The sequence below is a fragment of the Durio zibethinus genome, chromosome 1 (assembly GCF_047325235.1).
Source record: "Durio zibethinus cultivar Kanyao isolate XHJ-2024 chromosome 1, ASM4732523v1, whole genome shotgun sequence".
In the NCBI taxonomy this organism is placed as follows: Eukaryota; Viridiplantae; Streptophyta; class Magnoliopsida; order Malvales; family Malvaceae; genus Durio; species Durio zibethinus.
In genome coordinates this window covers 36,120,550-36,147,527 of record NC_143162.1, presented here as the reverse complement: position 1 = coordinate 36,147,527, position 26,978 = coordinate 36,120,550, and the positions used below count along the sequence as shown (strand labels likewise).

The window sequence follows — 26,978 nt, the reverse complement described above, 5'->3', positions numbered from 1 at the left end:
TTTTTACAATCTTAAATGAACTGTGCTTGCTCCTGCCACTGCATCCGAACTCAGCTGTCCCACGAGTCGACCGACAATTAATTCGCGTTGCCTAATGCTTTAATATTGTAAGCGTCGTCTTTAGGGCCCACTTCTCGGTTATCTCTACAAATAGATCACGCACTGTCCACCATGTTTTATCAGGCAACACATCGATTGTAGTACCTTGCCACCATCTTTTATCAGTCCAGAAACGAATGGCCAAATTTCCCCATATATTATGTTGGCTGTTTTGTTTTTGTCCTCAAATCTAATTTCGTGGCCCCATGCCAGCTGTCTTTTATTTCAGGCAGGCCAATAAGGCTTAGGTATGTGTTGAAAGACTGGGTTTTTCTCATATCAGGATTAGTTGCCTGCCATTAAGTCAACTAACATTGGTTAGATGATGCCTATCCACTTCTAGAAGTTGACAATTTCAACAATGATCTCAATCTAATGGTATCTCGATTTATTTAATTTGTAGGCCTCAATTGTATTAGTAATCGGTCAATAAATCCATATAGAGCAAAGAAACCATTGGCAATCGTCAGCGTATGAGGTTTACGGTTGTTTTATTGGTATATAAATTAAACTACAAAATGGATTTGAAGTGAACGAGCCAGGGAAACTTTCAATTTAAATTGTGTTCTGGAATCACTCTTTTAATTTCTAGCTAAATATACATCATGGACTAGAAGAGGTCACGATTTCTCATTTTAACCTATCTTTTATTTTCTTTAAAATTGTTATTTATTAGCAATTTGATATGATAATACTTTCTTGGATGTTGGGACTAATCATGCTCGGTTAAGCGTCTCATTACCATTTTTATTGTTTTTTTTTTTATCCATCATTTATGGGCTTTAATGAAGACGGTACCACATGCCTTTGGTAGCATCTAAATTCCTTTTTCTTTTTTTCTTTTTTTCAGAATATCATTGTTACACATCTCCAAATAAAAATGGAATAATTTTAAAGCTCTTGAAAATTTCGAGAAAGGCTATGATTAGCATTCAACACAAAGTTCTATTGATTTCAGAATTCAGACAACTCATGATTATGGTTCCTCGTATGAATTTTACACTTTATAGGAGCAATAATCAAATGGATGATTAATCTTGACAACAAACAAATGAAATCACTTAGAATAAACTAATGGAGATGATGAAATCACTTAGTATTATGTGATCGTGTAAATGTTCCGAATCCATTGGAAAGAGCATGGACAGCAGGATTGAAAGCTAGTCTACCCAAAATACCTTGTTTGTATGGCAAGAAAGTTTTCTTCTTCATGTTGTCAGATACTGCTTTATTCGTTGTGTAATGTAGCTCGTGAGCCGATACTTTTCTTCTGGATCCAGCTGAACCAGAGCTGTCAGTGGATCGGAAACTTGAAGTCTTCTTATCTTCAGGTTTCCTGAAAAAACCTGACGAGTACTTCCTGAATGGATCTTTATCTGTTGCACGTCCCTCGGATGCACTTCTAAACAACAGGAAATCTCTTAATCTCCATTTTCTGGAAGAACCCTTTGAAGAAGTTGAAGAAAACGAAGGCTTTGAATTCAAAGATGATTGCTTGGTGCTGGTGGCTTGATCATTTTGATGTTGTTTCTCTTCTTTTTCTTCTTCTTCTTCTTCTTCTTCCCAAGGATACTCTGAGACTCTGTAAGGAGAAAGTGATCTTGCTGCTCTACGGTTCGAATTCTTTGATGGGAAATCTTGAACTCTTTCTCTTCCTCTTCCATGTTCTGTATTATTTCGACTACTTTCAATAGCAGTCGCAAAAGGGTCTCGGTCTTTTTTCTTTCTTGGTGAAAAAGCTTCACGGATGATCTTTTTACCTTGGGATAATGGTGATCTTGGCGACCTTGGTGATGATAAAAGTGGGCTTTTCTGATTATACTCATCAAACTGCAATCGAGGTGGAGGTTTCAAGGGCTTGATTTTCCCCCCATCAAAGAGTTCTTCAGCTGACAGAGAAGTTTTCTCCAAGGCCTCACTAAAATCAAAAGCGAAATCATCTCCTTTCCCATCACCAATTCTTGTTGCTCTTGGTGACTTTGGTGTACCAGGCTTCTCTTCCCAATCAAAAGGAATCGCCAAAGAACTGCTTCTTATGCTGCTTTGCCTATCATTCATCATCGAGAATCCATCAAATTCACGATAAAACTCAGACATACGTGTAGGACTTGTCGGTGCACTAAAGAAACATTCACCAAACCGTCTAGGCGTAGAAGGAGCACTTGAACGAGGAGATGATCTAGCACTGTTGAAATCAAAATCCATAATTGGCGAAGTTGGTATCACCACTTCCATTTTTTCTTGTAAATTCTCAGCCTCCTCTGCGATTGATAGCTCAAATTGGCTATGTAGCAGAGTGACAAGCCAAAAGTTTGGTCAGGGCTTAGATATATAAGCAGAGAAGGGGAATACCAGAGAGAGAGAGACAGCTGGGGTAATAGAAGGTAGAGATTTTTGACCAACTAGCCGCCTTTTAATACCAATGAATTTCATGTCTGATTTTCTATACTCAGTCACGGAATATGGCTGGCGTTGTCTCTTTGATTCTTCAATCACATGGGAAAGTTTATTTGTATTTTTGTTTCTTGGGTATGGTTCGATATATAAGAGTGTTATGGTGACCCACCTGTTTGAATTTTCCATGAAGCAGAAGTAGACATGGACGTGTTTTTGTATGTCAAACAAACACATAAGCAGATGAGATTCTCCTTTTTTTTTACATCATGAATGCCATCATTTGTGGCTTTACGTCCAAGTTTGGTATGATTTTAACAGCAGCTTTGGGTCAATGGAGTCCCAAACTTCAGCTGGAGTTGGCGTCATAGATTACCAATGTTGCTTTGCCCATTACCAATGTTGCTTTGCCCAAATCCAAACAAACTGGGAAGAAACCTTGAAAAAACATATGCAAACTTCTTTTGGGAACTTATTGAAGTTTATCATTCTTGAAAGATTGGTTAAAATATTTAAAAAGTCTTCGAATTATTTTTTTTAAATAATTTTTTTTATTTTTATATTTTAATTTATATTTTAATAAATCTTTATTTTAAATAAAAAATAATTTATATTAAGAGTTTATTAGATGCAAATTAAAATTTTAACGACTTATTTACATACAAATTAAAAGATAAAAATTTTCTAGAAATATAAATTAAAAATTAAAAATTTATTTAAATATAATAAAAATATAAAAATTTATCTAAATAAAATTATAAAATTCAAGACTTTTTTATTATTTTAACCTGAAAATTTTGACAGATCCCAAATTAAAAATTCCATGATAAATGAAATGAAAGCTGCAGTTTAAGTGATCTGCAGTTTTCTAATAGGTTACCTGTTACCATTACATAATAGAAAGAAAGCAATGCAACAGACCTTCCGAAGATACAAAAAAATAAAAAATAAAAAATAAATATATATATTTAAAAATGATAACAAAAAATTTATTACAAGCTCATTTGTTCATAGTTTGCACATGACTTCCATCAAAGTAAAAAATTCTAATTTGAAATGTTGAAGATTCTTGGCTATAGTTTTCGTGAAATGCCAACGTATTGACGATCGTGTTAACCTTAAAATTAAGAAACATATTAGTTGAAATTAAAATTTAATTTAATTAATTTATATAATTATTTTTAAATTTTAAATTTAAATTTTAATATCAATAATTTCTTCTCGATCTTTAGTCTATGACTTTTTTTTTTTAAAAAAGGTTAATACGAAAAGTTAATTAGTTAATTTCGTTTTATGGAGCTTAATCTTTTATTATATTGTTTTAACAAAGTGTGAACAAATTTGTGCTATAACCAAAAGATGTGATGACTGCTAAATTGTTCAGGTTCTTGACATTGGATTAGTAAATTATTTTCTGGTTTATTATATAAAAAAGAGGTAAGTAACAACAAACATGTGCTAATAAATTACTATGACTGATTCATAAGTTCTGGATGGTTAGACTTTGGGGGGTAGAAAACTTCAATTCTATATATGACTTAGGGATAGGCTGTGTTTGGTATGGAGCAGCTTTTTCAGGCCTTATCGCCCATTTTGAAAACTCTTCGGAGCCCAACAAATGTCAACTTGTAAATACAACTTGCATTATTTCGTTTGATTTCATTAGAAAAGTTACATTCTTCCCTTTTTTTTTTTCCTTCATGAAATAGTGACACCTTTTCCATTCATGTTTCCCTCAAGCGGATACGTAATGGATAGTGATTTGGGTTAGAAATTAAAGAACAAAATCTAGTTTGATGTGAAAGAGAAAAATAGCGCAAGCAAGAATAAAGAGAATAATGTGCAGTGATAGATGTGGCCACATTGCGGGCTTTGTCTTGGGCCCAGCCAACTCAAATTCAGGTAAAGATTGGACAAACCTGCTGGATCATTAGGTGGACTTTTGGATGAATTTAAGCCCATCTGGGGATTGGAGTGGGTCAGGGACTGTTTGGTAAGCTCCAGCGTTTGCTTTGTTGGACCAGTTAACACGAATTCAGGTAAAGACTGAAGCCAACCAGGGTCAATTAGGGGGACGTACGGGTAGATTTGAGCCCATTTGAAGCTTGGAGAATAGCCCCGAATCCATTTGGGCCACTCTACAGAAAACTCTGGGTGCTGTTGGATTTGTTAAAAAGAATTAAAGAAGGGAAAACGGAAACGGCAAGGAATAGAAGATACCAAATGAACATTCTTTTCACAATTAATAAATTCTGAAACTATTTTATTGACATTTCTGAGGAAGTTCAACTTTCATGGTATTTCCCTCGAAGATAAAGTTGACAAGTTCCTGTCCCCTAAAAATTTGCTGCAATGAAATGGAACCTGCAAACCACAGCTCTTCCACAGCAGGGCCAGGACCAGGACCAGTTAGGTCACCCGGCCAGGTTGGCCATAGGTGAGCCTCTTACCCACAGTTCGCAGGTGACAGGCTGTCCGCTTTCCATCCAATACTCACGAACTCCAATAAGAACTTTTCCAGTTCATCATCTAGCCTTTATATGTGGTTCAGCACCAAAAGAAAAAGATCCGAGTGTTTCATATCTGTACGTTTCCAAAAGGACCTTACAATTTAGGGTCACTGCCCTGGCGAGAATGGCAATGGATTTAAGTCAGTTCGTTTTCTTTCTTATCACAGCAGATGTTACATGGTTAAATTCACTACAACTACCGAGAAAACTGAAGACTTTGCCACTTTAACTTTGGTAAGGTGTGACAATCACTTTGTAAAAGCTCGAATGTTCTTTTCTCCTATATAGCTGATGCATATAGTCCACATGGTCGTATCAGACACAAAAAGTCAGGACCACCCCTCTTTGGCATTAATTTTCTTGAGCCCAAGACAAACTTTTGATCACGACCCTTCTTTCCATGGTGTCACAACAGTTGGACAGCACTGGTTTATTGAAACATGATAATAGAATCCCTCAGCTTATTTTGTGGGTGGTCGTCTACTGTGTTCGTACTAAAAAAAATCTGTTTAACTCGGGTGTAAGCAACAATATGAATGTAACAAACATGGAATCTAAAACAGTTTGAGTAGTAAAACCCTATCATTCACATCCACTTTGATGTGTGTAATGTGAATTCGACATTGATATATCAAGAAAATGAAGAATCAGAATAGTTTGGTTTGAACGTAAGTGCTGACGTATTATCAAGGTTTGGTGGACAAGTAGTCAAGCAATCGTATTAGACTGCTAGAATTAAAACTTCGATTGGTATTGCTCTTTAATAGTTGCCAAACAGGTCATGAAAATGGCTCGTTATATGCCCCGCATTGATTAAATAACTAGGGGTATTGGGAAAAATCTAACCTGCTTCCTGTGGACCACGAGATAGTGTTTGGTATTAGCAGGTTTTACCTGCATCAGATATCAGTAGCTTTCCATGAATGCAGGGCTTCATAATGTTAAATGGAATTCCAGTTCTGTTTCTCCTTTAAAGAGGCATTAATGCACACTTACCTATTAACATGCCAGACAGAATATCGGGCTGTAAATGCTTACATCTAATTTTCGGGAATGACAATTCAGATTCTAATTAAATTATCATTGTAAAATAGTTGGCAATCCCATCAAGAACATTAAGGGCGTCATCCCCAAGTAGTTCATTTCTTGGTTCCTCTCTTTTCAATGAAGATAACTGAAAACCTGGATACGCTATCCATGTTAATTATTCAATTGAGAAATTTAGATCATCCTGTATATAGTTTGAGACATCAAAAATATAGATACAGTAGGCACAAATTGGAAAAAAGAATCACTTTTCTGTGTAGTTCTTCCCAAAAGGTAATTATTAATTACATGCAGAAATCCCTGATGAACATTCCTCTCACAACTACTTACAATTAAAAATAGGAGACTAGATTACAACTTAGTTATGTAGTTTCTAATCTAAGATTGTGTATAAAAGCAATTCTCCAACACCCTCAGAAATATGAAAGCAAAATTTTAAATGAAGCTAAAATAATTTATTATGTGCATAAAAGGTACCTAAAGCTGAACTCATATGGTATAATTTGAACAAACTGTAAAAGAGACTCACTTTCAGCACTTTCAAGATAATTAATTGCTTCTTTTCCTAGTTCACTAGGTAATTGAAGGCAAATCCAATAGAGCAATGAATCCAAGTCCTTAGCAAAGTCAAGCAAGTACCAGTCCAACAGCTTGGGGATGGCAAACTTGGTTGATGAAATTCCAACTGCAGCCTGTAAGTACTCTTTCTTTGCCACTTCCAATTCGTTCTCAACTTGAGAAGCAGTATATACTCGCACCTTCATTTGACAGAATTGATAAATCAGTATTATGTGATGTCTGTAAGTGCAAGGCTATATAAATTAGCCAAAACCATTTGGTGATCATTTTTAAATAAAACAACATCCAGTGCCCGGGAATAATGATTTCATTATTTTACCAAGTACATGGCATGAAACTGGGTGATGCAAACAGCCAATTATAAAGTGGCATTCAACTCAGGACCACTGAAAGACTTGCAATTATCACAAAAGTAGATGCTGAGGTAGAGAAGTAAATTAAACCTTGCTTCTGTTTCATACAAAGTTACAAACTTACAGCGGGAGAGGACCAGCTTCCACATGAGAGGGCAAATGTTACCAATGGTTCAGATAATTCCAATCCAAATACACTCCTGGCAGTCATTTCATCATTCTTGGCACCTTTTGAAAAGGTCTGACAATAATTCAAGTATAAGAAGATATATGACAAGGAAGACTCGATTATCAAGCTGAGAGATGTTTGCAAAAAATTGAAATGAGGTATCACTTACAAATTTTGAGTGGTAAGGCAATCTGAGAATGAAATGTTCAATAGCTATTGCATTTAGCAAGCGTCCCCCAACATTTATGGTTGCCTGTTTCATAAAAGATTTTATATAAAATTATAATAAGTTGATGTGCAGGCAAACTGACTTCTGGGCGACTTTATTCATCTGATAGAAATGCAGCTAGGTCAACGTGGTTGAATATGAAACAGGTCACTATCCTAAGAATGACAGAAATGCAACAATATATTCTAACAAAACCATATATTCTGGGGCATCCATACCTTTCTCATCAATTCCACAACCATCTCTGGACTCTCTGGTACTCCATGTTCTAAGAATGCCTGAATCAACATCATGTAATAAATGATCCCATCTACTAGAGTAAACCAGGTATGGTAAAGAGAAACTGAATGTATTAAAAGATAGAGTACCACCATAAGAGAATGTAGTACATGAAACTAGTATGAGACAATCAGAAATTAATGTGAAGGAAACTAGTATGAATTAACTTGTTTGGATTTTGATACATATTAAGCCGACAGTTAATAAGTAGTACAAGCCTAAGTCTTGTCAGTTTAAATTCGCAGAATCCTTCACATACATTCATCATGCAGGAATTGTAGATATTTATCCAGAATGCAAGCTTCTCTTGATGGCTGAGGTTTTGCAAGTTGGAGGAGGCCAGTCTTGCTAGGAGGAGTCTGAGAATTCAACATATAAATCGATCACAATTCTTTAGAATTTTTAAAGCCATTAGAATACATTAAACAAACACAGAAAACCAATCTAATAACAGATTACTTACTTCAACCTGAACAGCAGAAATAAAGAATTTGATGTTCGGTTTAGATTAATTGAGCCAGCATCAATTGAAAGTAAATGTTTATATGGGCCGACATCTCTCCTTCCAAAATTTGAAGAAATACCATAAGGATTCCCAAATTTTGTCTCTTCACTGGTTTCTTGGAACCCTAACATTGATAAGGAAGGAAAACTTTCTGCAGTAGACTTTCTCTTTGTTGAACTCATTCTTAAGAAAATGCTGGACAAGCATTTTACAAGTTCCTCAGAAACTTTATTTGGGCCATCGTCTCCCAATGGTCTCTCATCTGGAGTGCTAATATTTCTTGCTTCAGCATTATCTTGTTCACTCACTCTGCATTCTAGCTGAACATGTAAAACAAGTCATCCTCATTAAACTACAAACAAGTCCTACTATAACTTAAAGGAAATGAAACTGGTTCATGCCTGCAATTTTTGAGGATCTAAACGTTTCTCTGCTGGCTTTGAATCAATCAGAGGTCTCTTCACAGGAGTCCTTACTGATTGGCTTTTATGGACCAAGGATCCCTTTTTTCTCTTCGTGGAATTCGTACAAGACTGATTCTCTTTTCCCTTCGCATCATCTGAAAGAACATGAGTAAAGTTTTAGGGCCTAGTTTCATTCAATACCAATTCAATAGGTGTATGTATCAAATGTTAATGGCATCGGAAGAGGATTTCAAAAGCCAAAAATCTTACCTGAAAAGGATCGCAAATGCCTAGCCATGGATGTACATCGAATTAAACTTTTAGGTTGCTGAGGTTTAGAACTATTATTCAGGCAAGGCTCAGTCAAATCAGCTGAATTAACTGAATTCTCTATGTTCCTTTTTGACGATGATATATAGACAGCTTCTTGATACAAGTCCTGTCTAAAGTGCACCACCTGTTCTTCGAGCCGGACGATCTCCTCTTCCAGTACTGCCACTTCTGCTAAAAGCTCCAATGTCTACAAAATCAGAATCCAACATCAGAATTCCTGTTTGGAAAATGTCAAAATATGCAATTCAATCACTTCCTCTGCCTCTCCCTTCAAATTTCTTTAACTGCCATTGGCATTACCAATATGGGATCCTTCAAACTAATTGATTATTTCTTTAAATTTTTGAAAAAAAAAGAATCCAAAGAGTCAATGAGATGATGAATTACTAACAGAAGGAGGGAGATACGGAGGAAGACGAGGTAGAGCTCCCAAAGGTCTGTTAAAAGCTCTCTCCAGAGCTTTGTGAATATTTTCTTCCTGTCTAAGCTTCTTCTTCAGTTTATCAACCTGACAAATATTGGAGTTTCAATACAATCAATAGATACAGTAAATTGTTAAAAGAAATCCAGAAACTTGTTACTCTGTTTGAGAAAAGAAGTATATACATCTTGTTGTAGGGCCATTTTTCTTTCTTTGCTTGAGGCTCGTAGATTTTCCATTGCCTTTGCGGTAATTGTTGGCTTGGTCCCCAGCATTTCTGCCTTCTCCTTCAAAGAGAAATAGTTACAAACATTCAGCTTTATTAGGCGTACAAAAAAATGAACATGGAAGGACAAAAGTACTGATAAAATATAACAGCATCATTGCCTGCAGATGAATGAAGCCAACTCAGAATTGCCTGGAAAGAAGGGAATTTCACAATCCCAGGGAAAAGCATAGAAGCTTTCTTTCATTTAACATTTAAATTGATTCAAAACTTTCCAGAGCGTCTTATAGAAATTGAGGATAATTATGGAATAATCACATTCCCATCTACAGAAATTGCCGTTTTTCGAAACAACAAAGTATTAAAACAATAACCGATAATCCAGGGACCCCAGTTCAGCCATTGATTAAAATCTTTGATAACTGTGATTAGTGATTACTTTTTCATGCTTCCCTGAAACTTTCCTGGACTGCAGAGACGCCCTGACTCTGGTATTCATCTTTTTAACACCCCACTGCCAAATCTGCAAAAACCCAATTCAAAAACTTCAACAAAAATCACATAAACAACAAAAGCAATAGGTAAGCAAATTCACAACTCCACCAAGAAAAATAGAGCAGTGATCAGATTCAGACCATTTTTAACAGAAAAAAGCTAGACTTTCCATTACAAAGCCGACAAACTTCAATTCAATGCCTCCCTCCAAGCAAGTAAAAACTAAATGACAAAGCTTTCACATTTTAACATCATTGGAAGAAGCAAACACACCAAAACCAATTCTAGCAAGAACAAGGAAATAGGTTTACTAGGTTTGTAGCAGTGTCTCGTTCGGAAGATTATTACTGTATACTTAAAGCAAAGAATGAGAGTAAGTGGAACAAGATGGTGGTTTGCAAAAGGCAAAAACTGCGCATCTTGGAAACAAGATAGAGCCGTACATAAACTCCACGAAGAAACAAACACTTCTCTGTGACATCATGAATCAACGTGCGTCTTCCCTTTTTCCACTTCACTATAACTACTATTAAATTCTAGTAATACATTCCAATTTCCCTTTTTTACCCATAGTTTCTTTTTTTCTTTTCAAGATTCCGGATATCTGAATGATTTCTTCTTTCAGTTTGCTAAAAGAGAGGTAGTGTTGGTTATTATAAAAAAATGGTAATGATATGATGATGGGTTACTGCCGTATTGCCGTTGACTGTATGGATTTCTCTTACTTTCCATTCTAAAAGAAAATAAGGTAACGTTTGGTTTAAGAGAGCAAAGTTATTTTTTATCTTTATTTTAAAAAAAAAATAAAAAATAAAAAATAAAAATAATTTTTTAAAAAATAAAATTGAATTAAAATATAAAAGCAGAAAAAATATTTTTAATTATGAAATAAGGGATGTATTTTTTTTTTTTATATTTTGTAAATTATCATATCTAAACACTTTTTAACATCATCAATTAATATATATTATATTTATAATTAAACGTCATTAATAACAATATTATCAATATTTTATTTATTTCTTTGTTTTACATTTTTAAAAAACAACTTCATTTTTATTTACCAAATTTATTCTTTTAAAAACAACAAATAAAAGATAAAATTTTTTTAAAAAATTAAAAAAAAACATTTTTCAAACCAAAATTTTTTCCTTTCTTTTCCTTAAATTTTTTTTTGGCAAAAAAAAGGGTTTAATATTAGGGAAATTATTGGGTGAAAATGGAGTTTGAGAAGTTTTGAAGATAAGTAAATGTTTTATTGTTGTTTTTCCTTAATAATTTGAATAAAAATTAAATAGACGAAATTTCTAATCTTTTTTTCAAAATTCACTCTAACCCTATTATTAAATTAAACGAATAACCGGACACTTGAATAGATATATTTAGATGCAATGGGTGATTTTTGTAGGCAAAAGCTGCACAAATCACATGTATGCCAACTACACATATTTTGGTTTTGTGGAAGACTTGCTGGTAGTATTAATATATGCTTTTATTTAATATGTTACATTACTCTTTCCCTTTCTCATTTGCAAATCTAAATCAATTTGCAAGTTGGTTGGACTCTTCATCTCATTCATTATACCTTTTTTTCATCAACATTTTTTTTCTATATATTTGGCATCACCATGTCTATAATTCAATTATTAATTGTGAATTTCAAGCATATTTGATTGAACATACTTAACTATAGTTTAGTAAAAAAAAATAATAAATGTTTAGGTCTGATGTTCAAATCAGAATTAGCTGTAGAGAATTCAGCCTTTTTTTTTTGACAGTTTTAATGATATGCATTCACAAGGGTTTTATCGTTGTTACTTGACCAGATGTTGTCCAACCAAATCATGATTTCCAACTATGAAGAAGCCAATTGGGCTTGGATTGGAGTACTAAATGACAAGAAAATTGACTGGTAGATTATGACAATGACTAATCACTTGATTAGTTAAAACAACTATTATTGTTATTTTGTATTATCCCCATGCATGGTAATGTCTAATAAAATAATGGTACTAACCATATAATTCATTTGGTTAAAGAATATATTGTATCTTGTGGATGCTGATGTATCGAAAACTAAATTCTAGTTTGGTAGCGACCTTAGCTTTTTGTTGGTAAGCTTTACAATTATGAACCAAATCATATAATGATTACATATCACTGTTACATTCCATTTTTAGATAGAATTAAAGGTTTTTTTCTTTGTCTTTTCTTTTTCTTTTGAAGAGGAGATTGGGGTGAAGGTGGGTGGAGGTTGCAATTCATATTGAATTAACATGCTTAATGAGTTGTCAAACATTTAACATTGTTTTAAAATGCTTAGTTAAAATGGTTGAATGATGAAATTAAAGCTTAATTCAAGTGATTTAATAAATTTTTTTGAAATAAAATTTTACAGAATTGAAATTCCATTTTAAATGCTTACAATTTCTCATCCACAATCTGCCTAAACTTCATCTTTATTTAAAAATAAAATAATTTTTTTTTTTTGAAAACATAACCCATAAACAAATAATTTTAGTAACTGAGTTGTTTCATGGAATACCATATAAAAAATTTGAACATTCGTTTATAGATCTAAGACCCTGTCTCCCTCTTTATTTGTGGATCTAGAACAAGAATCTTAATATAATGAGCATGGTTTGACTAGGAGTAATTCCAAAATGGGAAGAAAAATAAATTGTTGGAATCACCAGAGACATTGGAACAAAGTTGCTTGTAGTTATCAGTAAGGGCCACTGGAACAGCTAGGCTGACCATTCTCCCTGGATGATGAGATGTCAATCTCAAGAAAGCTAATAAAATTGAAAATTCTGATATAGCATTATTGATTATGCAAATCAGTTTAATGTTTGATTGAACTGGGGGGTTACATCACAATCTTCATAATGCAACAAAAACAAGACTAATTATTTTACTAATAAATCACAATTATTAATGTATAATAGTGTATTTTCTATTAATCACAATTATTAATATATAATCACAGTTTCTTTTCCATTTCATTAAGGCAATAAAAGTGTAGATGTTAAACATATAGATTTCTTCTCTAATTCAGTCTCCAAATCATTATAGAATAATCAAATGCAAAATCTATTGACTGTAAAGAGAATATCGATGTCAAGATTATCGACAAATTGTTAGATCAATTGGTTAAATTAATTTTTTTTTTATAAAGAAGTTTTGAGTTCTGAGCTTTATTGATAATTATTTGTTGAGATTATTTCGAATGTACAACTTATAATCACTTATCTTAAACTGTCAATTATGATAATCTTATCCTACTGAATAATCTATTTACTCCATATCTTTCTTAAAAAAAAAATTTGATGTCAAGATTGATGTATTCAACAAGGAAAATAGGAAAATCCTAGTTCTTTGACTTGAAATTGTTGAAATGTAGAGCGTGTCTTTCAACAAGCTCTGAATCTGAACCATCTGTCACAAATCAAACTGCAGGAAGAAAAACAAAAAGACATTGTTAATTTCTGTAGACTTAGCAACATGAAAGCTGTAAGGGAAAACAGGTGTAAGCAATTCATTCAGAAGCAAATGCTGACAGCTTTTGCACTGCAGGTGAACGGTGAACGCCGCTCGTGATGGGTACGAGAGTGATTGGGAGACGATTTTCCATCTCATAATGGCCCATGGTGGAAACTTGAAATAGGTTCTTTCTTCAACATCTTTGGATGAATCTGAAACCAAACCCTACTTTTTTCATTATAAAACAAACACATTAGGACCTACCAAAGTACCAGCATCTCGTTTCTATATTCATATTTTTCGTTTCCTCCATAAATGAGTCATTGGAGGAATTGGGTTATTGTTAGAAGATGTGTTTAGGATTGCTAATGTGGATTCATGAATGTTGCTTAATTGAATGTTTCATGTTGTTCCTATTTTTTTGGTGTTGATTATTTTTTTTTGTTATTCATGCTGGTAGTCATGGCTTAATCTTAGGACTATGATTTTAGTGGGTAGTTATTAATTAGGCTTTAAATTGTAATGTTTCTGATGTTAAGAAATGTAACAGTGAGTAAAGTTTTCTTTGCTTCAAAAATAACAACATTTGGTATCAGAGCTATTTTCTTAAGGGATCTGTGTGTGAAATTGACGCGTCATGGAAGCTGAAGTCAGTTTCTCTGTAATTGCTCCGGCGGTGTTCGACGGAGACAACTACTAGATTTGGGCAATACATATGGAGACATACTTGGAAGCTTTAGATCTTTGGGAAGCAGTGGAAGAAGACTATAAAATTCTTGCACTTTCAAACAATCCCACCATGGCACATATTAAAGCACAGAAAGAAAAGAAGACAAAGAAATCAAAGGCAAAGGCCTGCTTGTTTGCTGTAGTCTCATCCATCATCTTCACTCGTATCATGTCTTTAAAGTTAGCAAAAGAGATATGTGATTATCTCAAAAATGAATATGAAGGAGATGAAAGAATTAAAGGGATGCAAGTCCTTAACTTGATTAGAGAATTTGAACTTCAAAGAATGAAAGACTCCGAGATGATTAAAGATTACTCCAATAGGCTTCTGAGTATCACAAACAAAGTAAGGCTTCTTGGATCTGAATTTACTGACTCAAGAATTATAGAAAAAATTCTTTTTACAGTACCTGAAAAATATAAAGCAACCATCATTGCCTTGGAGAACACAAAGGATCTGTCAAAAATTTTCTTAACAGAATTGCTTAATGCTTTGCAAGCACAAGAACAAAGAAGACTGATGAGGGAAGATACAACAATTGAATGAGCTTTGGCAGTCAAGCAACAAAATATGGCCAAAAGCAAAAGAAAAAAGAAAAAGGATTTTGAAAAAAATGGGGCAAGTACTACATCAGCCAAAGCAAAAGGAAAGAATAAAAATAAAAAGAAATTCTATTCACTTTGTCAACATTATGGAAAGAAGGGTCATCCTCCATTTAGATGCTGGAAAAGACTTGATGCTAAATGCACTAAATGTAATCAGATGGGGCATGAAGCTGTTATCTGCAAAAATAAAAATTTGTAACATAGTGAAGATGTAAAGATTACTGATCAAGATGAGGAGGATCACCTGTTCGTAGCTACATATTTTTTCGGTATTGAATCAAGTGAGAGTTGGCTTATAAATAGTGGTTGTACTAATCACATGACACACGACAAGGATGTTGCGCCTGAAGCAATAATCATAACAATACAGAAGTAATAGACAACAATCAATAATCAAATGCGCAGGAAAAATAAAGCACACCAAGATTTACGTGAAAAACCCTCCAGTGTAGAGGGAAAAAATCACGGGCCACCAGAAAAATCTTCACTATCAAATAATAGTTATACAAAGTTCTTCTTCTAGCTAAAACTAGAGCTAATCAACAACTATAGAAATAATTGGAGAAATCTCACCAAATAAGTGATTCAACAAATACACCCTGAATTTATTCCTAGAGAGCTTCAAACCCGATCTTCTTTTTTCAGAATGTAGAACTCTGAATCATAAACCTCCTGACAAGGTTTCAACTTAATCGGACCACGAATTGACTTCCGTTTAACCAACTCTCCCTTCTCTTTTTTCTCTCCCTGCTTTTCCTGGTTTTTCTTATTTCTCTGCTTGGTTTTCGACACACACATAAAACAATCCCACCTCTTTTTTATTAAGTAGCTAGGGCTCTATGTAAAATAAAAGATCAACGCCCATGGCCTTTACTTGGTCCAAAATCACTGACATGGGACTAGACCCCATTTTCCTAACAATCTCCTCCTCCAGCCCTATTAGGAGGAGATTCATCACCATAGCAGTTTCATTTGGAACTTACCTTGGCCAGAGAACTCATTCCGGCTAAGTTATTACAAAGCTCAAGTTTTTTCCTGGGAAGTATTTTAGTCAACATATCTACCACATTTTTATCAGTATGGACTTTTTTCAATAGCATCTGCTGTTCTTCAATCACTGAACGTAACCAATGATATCTAACATCAATGTGCTTTGTTCTAGCATGGTACATGGTATTCTTACTCAAATCTAAAGCACTCTGACTATCATAAAATATCACATACTCTTTCTGATTCAACCCCAATTCAAGAAGAAAACGTTTCATCCAAAGTATTTCTTTACATGCTTCAGTTGTTGCAATATACTCAGCCTCTGTAGTTGACAAAGCAACATACTTCTACAACTTAGACTGCCAAGATACAGCTCCTCTTGTAAAAGTGAACAAATATCCTGAAGTAGATTTCTTACCATCAAGATCGCCTGCCATGTCAACATCAGTAAACCCTTCTAGAACTGGTTATGAAACTCCATAAGTCAAGCACATTTTTTAGGTACCCCTCAAATATCTAAAAATCCATTTCACTGCTTTTCAGTGAACCTTCCCTGGATTAGAAAGAAATCTGCTTACTACACCAACTGCATGAGCAATGTTAGGCCTTGTACAAACCATAAGATATATTAAAGAATCGACTGCAGAAGAATAAAGAATACTAGACATAGCTAGTTGCTCTTCCTTAGATACTGGACAAGATTTCTTACTTAGATAAAAATGGTTAGCAAGTGAACTGCTAACTGATTTAGCATGTTGCATGTTAAATTTACCAAGCACTCGTTCAACATACTTTTTCTGTGATAACCACAGCTTTTCAGCTTTCCTATCCCGGATAATGTCCATACCAAGAATTTGCTTTGCTGAACCTAAATCCTTCATATCAAAGGACTTAGATAATTGTTCTTTCAACATGCAAACCATACTAGCATCTTGTCCTACAATCAACATATCATCAACATATAATAATAGGATAATGAAGTTACCATTAGGAAATTGTTTAACATACACACAAGAATCCTCTGCTGTTCTTTTATAGCTATGACTCATCATAAAAGAATCAAACTTCTTGTACCACTATCGCAGAGCTTGTTTCAAGCCATACAAGCTTTTCTTCAATTTGTAAACTAAGTGCTCTTTCCCTTTCACTTCAAAACCCTCAGGCTGATTCATATAAATGTCCTCCTGTAAATCACCATGCAAAAATGCAATTTTAACATCAAGTTGCTCAAGCTCAAGATTCAAACTAGCTGCCAATCCCAATACCACTCGAATAGAACTCATTTTTACAACTGGAGCAAAAATCTCATCAAAATCGATGCCTGGTTTCTGAGAAAAACTTTTTACTACCAATCGAGCTTTGTACCTCACTAGTTTGTCACTATCCTTTTTCAACTTGAACACCCATTTATTCTTTAATGGCTTCTTTCCTATTGGAAATTTAACAAGATTATAAGTACCATTCTTTTGTAATGACTCCATCTCTTTTTTCATTACTTTTAATCAGTGCTCTCTATCCGGAGTAGCCTGCACTCTTGGAAGCTTTCTGGCTCTCCTTCACTGGTAACTAAAATAAAATCTAAACTTGGATACCTGGTAGATAGCCTACGCTCTCTAGTAGATCTCCTGGGCTGAGACTCTATATCACTTGATGTCGAAGGTAGCTCCCCCTGCTCAACACTCTCAGGTAGAGAAGGTTGCTCCTCCTGCTCAAAACTAATAGCATCTGGCTCATCACCAACTGTGGCTGGCTTATTCATATCCTCAAGTTCTGTTTCTTGCTCATTGTCATCATCTGTGGCTTTTCCCTGTGAAATCTCTGTTAGTGTTGAAATATCACACTCAACAGTAACTCGTGTAGTCTTTTCATTTTTCTCAAGGTCTGCTATGGTTTCTTTTTCATGAAAGACCACATTCCTGTTTCTGACTGTCTTTCTCTTTACTGGATCCTATACCCTGTAGCCAAATTCTTCATCACCATATCTTACAAACACACACTGTGTAGCTTTACTGTCAAGCTTTGATCTCTGCTCTTTCGGCACATGCATGAATGCTTTACACCCAAAAACTTTCAAGTGAGAGTATGAAGTATCTTTTCCTGTCCACACTTTTTTTGGAATGTCAAAGCCCAAAAGAACTGATGGTGACCTGTTAAGTAAATAACAAGCTGTGTTGACTGCTTCACCCCAGAATGGCTTTGGTAATTTTGCCATCCTCAATATACATCTGACTTTTTTTACAATGGTGTGATTCATTCTTTCAGCTATACCATTATGCTGCGGTGCTCTAGGTTCTGTCCTCTCATGCCTGATCCCATGCTTTGAGCAATACTCTTCAAAGCTTTTAGATGTGTATTCCCCATCATTATCAGTTCGAATACACTTCAAGGGTAACCTGTCATCCTTTCAACCATGGCATAAAATTTTTGAAAATATTGTAGTACCTGACTTTTGTATTTCAACATATACACCCAAGTCTTACGTGAAGCATCATCAATAAAAGTAACAAAATATCTGCTACCACCTAATGACTCAACCTCAATGGGATCACATACGTCAGAATAAATTAATTCCAATCTATTTTCTTTTCTCTAAGAACTTTTACGAAAAAAAACTCTATAATGCTTACCAAACAAACAATAATCACATGAATCGATAGACATATCTTTGATCAAGGGAATGAGAGAGTGCCTTGCCAAAACCTGTAACCTTTTTTCACTCATGTGTGCCAGCCTCCTGTGCCACAAGTTTGCTGAAGCATCATTTTCAACGGTATTTACCTGGTTACCGTTAAATTGCATCCATGTCTTATACATTGTGCAGCATAATTTTTCTCTTGTAACTACCATAGATCTTTTGAGAAGCTTTCACTGTCTATTCTTTTATCGACTTTCATATCCCTCCTTATCAAGGACATTAATAGCAAGCAAGTTCATTCTCATATCTGAAATGTGTCTGATATCCTTCAAAGTCAACATGCAGCCTGTACTAGTTTGTACAATAATATCATCAATTCCAACAATCTGTTATACACTATTATTTTCCATTTTGGTACAACCAAAGTCTCCTACTTTGTAAGTTGTAAACAACTCTCTCTTAGGAACATAATGATATGTCGCTCTTATGTCAACTATCCACTCAATGTTGGGATCACTAACATGATTACAATCACCATGTGTACAAATCAAAGTAACTGAATCACTATCTGAATTCACTGCTGCAACATTACCATCATCTGAACTCTTGTCTTTCTTATATTTTCGCTATTGCTTTAAGATTTTACAGTTTCATTTTATATGACCAGCCTTACCACAATGGAAACACTTCACTTTACCTCTAGACTTGGATCTATGTTTAGACTTACCATGACCTTTTGAGTCCTAATCTCTATCGATATTTCTATCCCTGTTCTCTGTGACCAGAGCTTGATTCTCAGGGTCTACATCTCTTCGCCTTGCTTCTTCATTAAGCATACTGTCATTTATCATCTTAAATGTCACCTTATAATCAGGAGCTGAATTAAGAACAGTCACAACTAGAGTATTTCAGCTGTCTGACAATGAACCCAAAAAAAATAATGCCTTCATTTCATCATCCATCTTAAGCTCCATAGTAGTCATTCGATTAAATATATCTTGAAAATCACTCAAGTGTTCTGTAACAGATCGTCCATCCCTGTACTGTAAAGTTACAAGCTTTTTAACAAGCATAACTTTATTCATACCTATTTTTCTCTCATACAATACTGCTAATTTTTCTCAAACAATGTGAGCATCTGACTCCTGCGCTACATGATGGAACACGCTGATATCAACCCATTTTCTGATTGTAGCCAGCGTATTTCTACCTAGCTTCTTCCAGTTTTTATCTTTCATATCTGTTGGTTTAGTCGAATCACCCAATACTGACTTATACAAATCTTTATAGTATAGATGATCCTCCATCATAGGCTTCCAAATTGAATAATTCGATGCTATCAATTTTATCATGAAACCTGTATCACCCTCCATGATCTCAAACAGAATTTACTTCTATCCTGGGTTACTTCTGTATCGATGTCTCAAAATAACCCTCGCTCTGATACCACTTGTTGCGCCTGAAGTAATAATCACAACAATACAGAAGTAATAGACAACAATCAATAATCAAATACGCAGAAAAAATAAAGCACACCAAGATTTACGTGAAAAACCCTCCAGTGTAGAGGGAAAAAATCACGGGCCACCAGAAAAATCTTCACTATCAAATAATAGTTATACAAAGTTCTTCTCTAGCTAAAACTAGAGCTAATCAACAACTAGAAAAATAATTGGAGAAAACCAAATAAGTGACTCAACAAATACACCCTGGATTTGTTTCTAGAGAGCTTCAAACCCGATTTTCACCGTTCAGAATGTAAAACTCTGAATCATAAACCTCCTGACAAGGTTCCAACTTAATCGAATCACGGATTGACTTTCGTTTAACCAACTCTCCCTTGTCTTTTTTCTCTCTCTGCTTTTCTTGGCTTTTCTTCTTTCTCTGCTTGATTTTCGACACACACATAAAATAACCCCACCTCTTTTTTATTAAGTAGCTAGGGCTCTATGTAAAATAAAAGATCAAGGCCCATGGCCTTTACTTGGTCCAAAACCACTGACATGGGACTAGACCCCATTTTCCTAATAAAGGATATATTCAGGGAATTAAGCAACGCAAACTCATCGAAAGTTTGAGTTGGTAATGGTAAGTACATAACTGTGAAAGAAAAAAGAACAGTTGCAATTTCAACTTGTTCAGGTACAAAATTCATTTTTGATATATTATATGTCCCTGAAATTGATCAAAACTTGTTAAGTGTTGGACAACTAATTGAAAAGGGTTATAAAGTTATGTTTGAAGATAAAAGTTGCTTGATTAAAGATGCAGTTAGCCAAGATATTTTCAAAGTAAAAATGAAAGAGAAAAGCTTTACTTTAAATCTATTGGAAGAGGAGCAAATTACTTTTTCAATAAAAAAAAATATCACTGAAATATGGCACAAGAGGCACGGCACTATCATCATTAGGGGCTGTTGCAAATGAAATTCAAGAAGATGGTAAATGATTTTCCAGAACTTGATGATCATATTCCAAACTATAAAACATGTCAGTTTGGAAAGCAAAGTAGGAAATCATTTCCCAAGGTAACATGAAAAGCATAAAAAAAGTTACAATTAATTCGTACTGACATTGTAGGCCCACAAAGAACGTATTCTCTGAAAGGTAATCTTTATTATGTTACATTCATTGATGATTTCCCTGTATATGTTGGATCTTCTTTTTAAAGTATAAGTCAGAGGTGGCTCAAGTCTTTTAGAACTTTAAAGCCAGAGTTGAGAACAAGAGTGGCTGTAGAATTCAAACTCTCAGATTAGACAATGGAAAAAGTACACCTCTGAAGTATTCACTCATTTTTGTGAAAAAGTAGGCATCCAACATCAATTAACTGCTCCATACACTCCACAACAAAATGGAGTAAGTGAAAGACGAAATAGATTCATATTGAAGATGACACGATGTATGCTACATGAGAAGAACTTATTAAAGTAATTTTGGGCTGAAGCAGCAAATACTACTATTTTTTTACAAAATAGGCTTCCCACAAGAACAGTGAAAGATCAAACACCCTTTGAGGTATGGTATGATTATAAATCATTTTTGAATTTTCTTAAAATATTTGGATGTTTGTGCTTCACTTATGTTCTACAGACCAAGAAAGATAAATTAAATAAAAGAGCACTTCCAGGCATCTTCATTGGCTACAGCTCAGTTGTAAATGCTTATAAAATTTTTCAGCCACAAACTAAAAAAATTATTATAAACAAGGATGTGTACTTTATGAAAGATGAAGAGTGGAACTAAAATGATGCAAAAAATATGGATCCAACCTTAAAAGAGCTCAAGCTCAAGTTTCCTAACATTGGAGACTGAGAGAATGAAATGGTGGATGACAGTCCTATTAGGGGTATAAGACTACTTTTTTATGTTTATCAAAAATGCAATATTGCTGTGTGTGAACCTATAAATTATGAAGAGGCCAAGATAGATCAAAATTGAATTGCTGCAATGAATGAGGAGCTATTCATGATTGAAAGGAATGAAACATGGGAGTTAGTTTATCGATCCCAAAATAAAAAAGTAATTGGAGTCAAATGGGTGTATAGAACCAAGCTTAATGCTGATGGCTCAATCAACAAGTATAAAGCTAGACTCGTGGTCAAAGGATATGCTTAAATACTCAGTGTGGACTACTCAGATACCTTCGTACCAGTCGTTAGACTCGACACCATCAGGCTCTTACTCGTTGTTGCAATTCAAAAAAATTGGAAAGTGCACCAATTAGATGTCAAGTCAGCATTCTTGAATGGTTTTCTGTAAGAGGAGATTTATGTAGAACAACCAAAAGGTAATGTCAAAGAAAGAGAAGAAGATAAGGTTTATCTTATTAAAAAGGTACTTTACGGATTGAAGCAAGCTCCAAGAGCTTGGTACAGCAGGATTGATGAACATTTACAGAACCTGGGATTTGTCAAAAGCTTATCTGAATCAACATTATCTATCAAGCACAATGGAGCTGACATTCTTATCATCTCACTATATGTGGATGACTTACTTGTGACAGGAAATAACATAAGTATTATAGAGAAGTTTAAGTAAGAGATGATGGAGTTTTTTGAAATGACAGATCTTGGATTGAAGACCTTTTTTCTTAGAATGGAAATCAAACAGAATGAACATGAAGTCTTTATCTGTAAGAAGAAATATGCCACAGAGATTTTGAAGAAGTTTAAACTTGAAGAATGTAAAGAAATGAGGACACCAATGAACTCAAAGGAAAAGCTCTGTAAAGAAAATGGAACAGAGAAGATTGATCAGGCATATTTCATAAGCCCGATTGGTTGCTTAATGTTTCTCACAGTAACTCGACCTGACATTTTGAATGTTGTAAGCATTTTGTCTCGATTTATGCATTGTGCAAGTGAATGGCATCTCAAGGCTGCAAAGATGGTGCTTAGATATGTGAAAGGCACAAGTGATTTTGGCATTAAATACACAAAGAGCAAAGAGTTCAAGTTGGTTAGTTTCTCAGACAGTGATTGGAGAGGTTTCATTGATGATATGAAGAGCACTTCAGGCTATTGTTTCACACTTGGTTCTGGTGTTTTCTCATAGAGCTCGAAAAAATAAGAAATTGTAGCTCAAATCACAGTTGAAGCAGAGTTTATTGCTGCAACAGCTGCTGTTAATCAAGCTTTGTGGCTAAGGAAGATTTTAATCGATCTTAACTTAGAGCAGGAGGAAGCACGAAGATTCTTGTTAACAACCAAGCTGCCGTTACTATCTCTCAAAATCCTATGTTTCACGGGAAAACTAAACATTTTAATATTAAATTATTCTTCTTAAGGTAAGTACAAAAAAATGGAGCTGTTGTTCTTGTCTACTGTAAAACAGAAGATCAAGTTACAGTTATTTTCACCAAGCCACTGCCAGTTAGCAAGTTTGAATTTTTGAGGACAAAACTTGGTGTTTGCAACTCCTAAAGCAAGAAGAAGTGTTAAAAGAAGTGTTTAGGACTGTTAATATGGATTCATGAATGTTACTTAGTTGAATGTTTCATGTTGTTCTTGTTTTTTTGTGTTGGTTATTTTTTTTGCTATTCATGCTGGTGGTTATGGCTTAATCTTAGGATTATGATTTTAGTACGTAGTTATTAATTAAGCTCTAAATTGTAATGTTTTTGATATTAAAAAATGTAATAATGAGTAAAGTTTTTTTTGCTTCAAAAATAACAATTATGTTAAAATCAGGACAACTGTTTTGAGCCAATTATTATGGCCTTTTTTTTTATTCAATTGTGAGTTAAATAATGATAATAGATTTCCATTTTACACAATGATAATAGAGACTTGACTAGGCATAAAATGATTTTATGAACTGTGTTAATAATCATTTCTGCTCATGAATAGTTGGTTTGGTAAAAAGGAAAGGATTGGAGTAAAAGCCTGAACAACTTTGTAAAATGTGTGAAATGAAAGTGTAGGTAGGTCCCTGTTGAGCCCCTAAAAGATAAATACAGGTAGGTCTATTGAGTGACAAGGGGAATCATTAATATGTAATGAATAATGTGACTCTCCACCAGAATTCCATCAGTTTCCACCTCTTAGATTTTCCATTGGTCTAGTCATGGATTAGTAGGGCTTTGGTAAGTTACAGACGAGAGGGATGAAATGGTGGTCCGGAATCCACAAGGACTATACCCCACGAAGACATCTGCCTACATATAGGATGTCTTCTCCTAAAAAAATCCACAATTTATATGGCACTAACGCTTAATTTATCAGTGTGGACACTTTTTTTTTTTTGTAATGATGAAATGGCAACCATTGTAATGTCTCTAAAATCATTGTACCACTTTCACTATAGCTGTCATCTTCCTTTTCTTTAACATCTTTTTTCTTCCCTCTTAATATCCTTCATCTTATGTTCACAATTTGCATCATCAGACTGAGAATTTATAGGGTTTTTTTTATCAAACAACATCACTAACTCCAGTAAGACAACTATTATTGCACTGACAAGCCCTCCAGATCAGAAATTTTAACATTGCTTGAGACTATAATAAATTAAATACCTAAACGAATGATTGATGATTGAAGTAAACATTAATTGATCCTTAAGTGTAGGAATTAGAGTTACTGTGAATGGCAATGGACCATAATCTCCAATGTGTTAATGGTTGAAGAAATCCAAGATAAACGTCAAAGCCAACAAAGGCAGTGGTCCACTGGTCCTACAGCCTACTATCTCTGGAAGCTGTGAAGATCAGTTCATCTTCATTCATGGGTTTCAGGAGTATAGCTTTTAAGTAGGAGAGTCAGGCCAAAATAGAAAATGGACAGACAAAAGCAGTGGATTTTATACAGTAGTCCTGATCCTAATAAAGGGGCAAAAGCAGCTACATGCTAAAAGTTATCTCTTCAATAAGTGGTATGACTCAAAAGCCACTTCGGCTTGGGGCTTCGAGTCAGTTTACAAGTATGATTACTTTTATACAGCCCTGCTTTGGACTTCAATAATATCATCATTTGAAGAGACATTCACAAATCTCTATTATTGAATGATGGAGCTTAATCATAATCCTTTGATGTAAAAGTAATTCATTGAGCTGTCAGAACAAAGGAACGAGCAGGAACAAGTTTTCACTCTGGTAAAAGAATCACTTGTGTCCCATCAGGCTACCCTTGGCCTAAAGCAAGGATGGGAAATTAGGTTGCCAGCTGGCCAATCTGAACACTATCTTCCGTAGAGGGCTTGTCTTCTGATCAAAGGACAAGAAATCTATTCCCAAAAATCCATGCTACATGCGCATTTGTTTAAACAAACACATATTGCATCAGAATCCACTTTAGATCTGAAGGAAAGGTGAGCCTCATGCTCTTTTTGCTCGATAAATGTGGTCCAAGGAAAAAGGAGAGAACAGGAAACGCAAAAATTATAGCAAAAAGTTAACCACAGAAGAGATCAAGAAACTGAGGTGAACCCACTACCATTTGATAAAGATCGATTAACATTTCCCACTTCTTAAAGAGATCTACCTTGGACAATTTTGCTAGTTCTGGTTAAACCAGTTTCCCACCAGGTGAGTCTCAAGAAGCCAAGAAAAAGGACAATGCTCAGACTAAACAATTAGAAATCTGGCTATAACGTACAAAAACCAGTCGTCGTCAGCTTATATCTCGTTTTAGTTTTGCCAGTTTTTCCATGGAACCGGCCCCCATATCTATTTGACTTTAGTTTCATTGTAGATATTTGCTTTCCTCTTCACTCTTACATAACATCCAGATTCATTTTCCACTCTTAGACATTACAATTCACAAGAAACATGTCCTTTTTCCCCTTGAATCAGCCTGGTTTTACCCCTTTATATCCAATGAGAGAAAAGTTGGATCTAATCATTCTATTGAAATACAAAAGACATTGCTATCTCCATTAAGACAGTAAAATAAAACAATGTCCAAGTTCTAATTTCTAACATAAAATGTATGTTTATCGAGGGCAAAGGTTGAAATAAGAAAGCTAAAGCAGCTTGGTTAAGTCAAGAAGTGCAAAAACTTTTCATTTTTGTGGCTTGTGAAAATTCCAGCCCATGTAGTCTCTCTTTCAGTGGCAGATGATGTTGAAATATGTTTACCTTTAATCTGTAAGGATTACGACAAAGATTTGAGAATGGGCGGCAGCCCATCGACAGCCTTTCTAACCTTCCTTAAGAAACAATTCAAACAACCACATCATATAGTCCCCAACTCCCTATTAATTTAGTTGGAATAAACGTTAAAGTTAAACCACAAAGGCCATGAATTTGACAGCAAAATTTTCTGTTTCTTCTCTGCGCCTATGTTCAATGTTATCATCAAGTACAGATAACATTGCCTATCAATATGGCAGAAAGAAGTGGAAGTTCTAAGGCCATTTCTTTTCTTTTTTTTTTTTTTCCCAGTAAAACAAAGCCAAGTCAAATTTGGCTCGTCTCTAGTTCTAGAGATCATCGGGTATGATAACCACCAACTTTTTGCACCAAAAGTTAACACTGCGAAATTTCTTAAACCAAAAAAATAAAACAAAAATTTTGTAGGAACCTGTTGCCAGAAATGGCTACAGCAGGCAAAAGGCATGAGAGCTCAATGTAGCCAGAAATTTTTCTGCTGCATTGCTCTAGGAATCAGAAATCGATACAATTAGACTCAAAAATTAAAATGCGGTGAGCGTGGATCGAACACGCGACCTTCAGATCTTCAGTCTGACGCTCTCCCAACTGAGCTATCCCCGCATGCTTTTAATGAAAACATTTTTAACATAAAGTCAAATTTCTATATGTATGTTAACATTTGAGACCCCATTTACCACAATTCATAAAGGCCCAAATGAGTTTAAGTGTTCTATATTTTTAAACAAACTTTTTGCCTTGAGTAGAAGTGTTCTACAGCCGGACTTAGCTTCAAATTGAGTGATACAGATCACAATGTAGATACATTGGTGTCACAATTTGATTAAACAAGATTATAATATGATTACAGAGAAAGATGAAAAAAAATACCATAATAAAGCAAT

General features: G+C 34.6%; 2 protein-coding genes and 1 non-coding gene across 7 annotated transcripts; all 3 read right to left on the bottom strand.

The window, feature by feature from the left end:
- Nucleotides 1-1,024: 1,024 nt before the first annotated feature.
- Nucleotides 1,025-2,589, bottom strand: AR781 (DUF1645-domain containing protein). Its single transcript, XM_022913087.2, has one exon. The coding sequence runs from the start codon at nt 2,332-2,334 to the stop codon at nt 1,189-1,191; it is 1,146 nt and encodes a 381-aa protein (XP_022768822.1). The 5' UTR covers nt 2,335-2,589; the 3' UTR covers nt 1,025-1,188.
- A 3,901-nt stretch (nt 2,590-6,490) lies between these two features.
- LOC111311372 (uncharacterized) lies at nt 6,491-10,671 on the bottom strand. Of its 5 annotated transcripts, none has more exons than XM_089767687.1 (12): nt 10,487-10,671; nt 9,988-10,071; nt 9,508-9,609; nt 9,293-9,409; nt 8,839-9,088; nt 8,566-8,723; nt 8,123-8,484; nt 7,919-8,018; nt 7,599-7,658; nt 7,321-7,404; nt 7,107-7,223; nt 6,491-6,808 (listed from the first exon to the last, which is right to left on the bottom strand). In XM_089767687.1, the coding sequence occupies exons 2-12, from the start codon at nt 10,045-10,047 to the stop codon at nt 6,509-6,511; spliced, it is 1,710 nt and encodes a 569-aa protein (XP_089623813.1). In that variant the 5' UTR covers nt 10,048-10,071; nt 10,487-10,671; the 3' UTR covers nt 6,491-6,508. The 5 variants fall into 5 exon arrangements, with proteins under 5 accessions (XP_089623813.1, XP_089623832.1, XP_022766482.2 ...); XM_089767706.1 differs by having other exon boundaries at nt 9,710-10,071; nt 10,487-10,666; XM_022910747.2 differs by having other exon boundaries at nt 10,184-10,547.
- A 15,953-nt stretch (nt 10,672-26,624) lies between these two features.
- Nucleotides 26,625-26,697, bottom strand: TRNAF-GAA (transfer RNA phenylalanine (anticodon GAA)). Its single transcript has one exon. It is a non-coding gene; the product is annotated as a tRNA-Phe (tRNA).
- Nucleotides 26,698-26,978: the final 281 nt, after the last annotated feature.

Bases quoted from the DNA above. Each gene is read 5' to 3' on its own strand.
- AR781 (XM_022913087.2), bottom strand. From the start codon at position 2,334: ATGGAAGTGGTGATACCAACTTCGCCAATTATGGATTTTGATTTCAAC.
- LOC111311372 (XM_022910747.2), bottom strand. The intron at 7,405-7,598 runs GTATGGATGCCC...TTTATGAAACAG, and splicing joins TTGTGGAATTGATGAGAAAG to GCAACCATAAATGTTGGGGG. The intron at 6,809-7,106 runs GTAAGTTTGTAA...TGTCAAATGAAG, and splicing joins GAAGCTGGTCCTCTCCCGCT to GTGCGAGTATATACTGCTTC.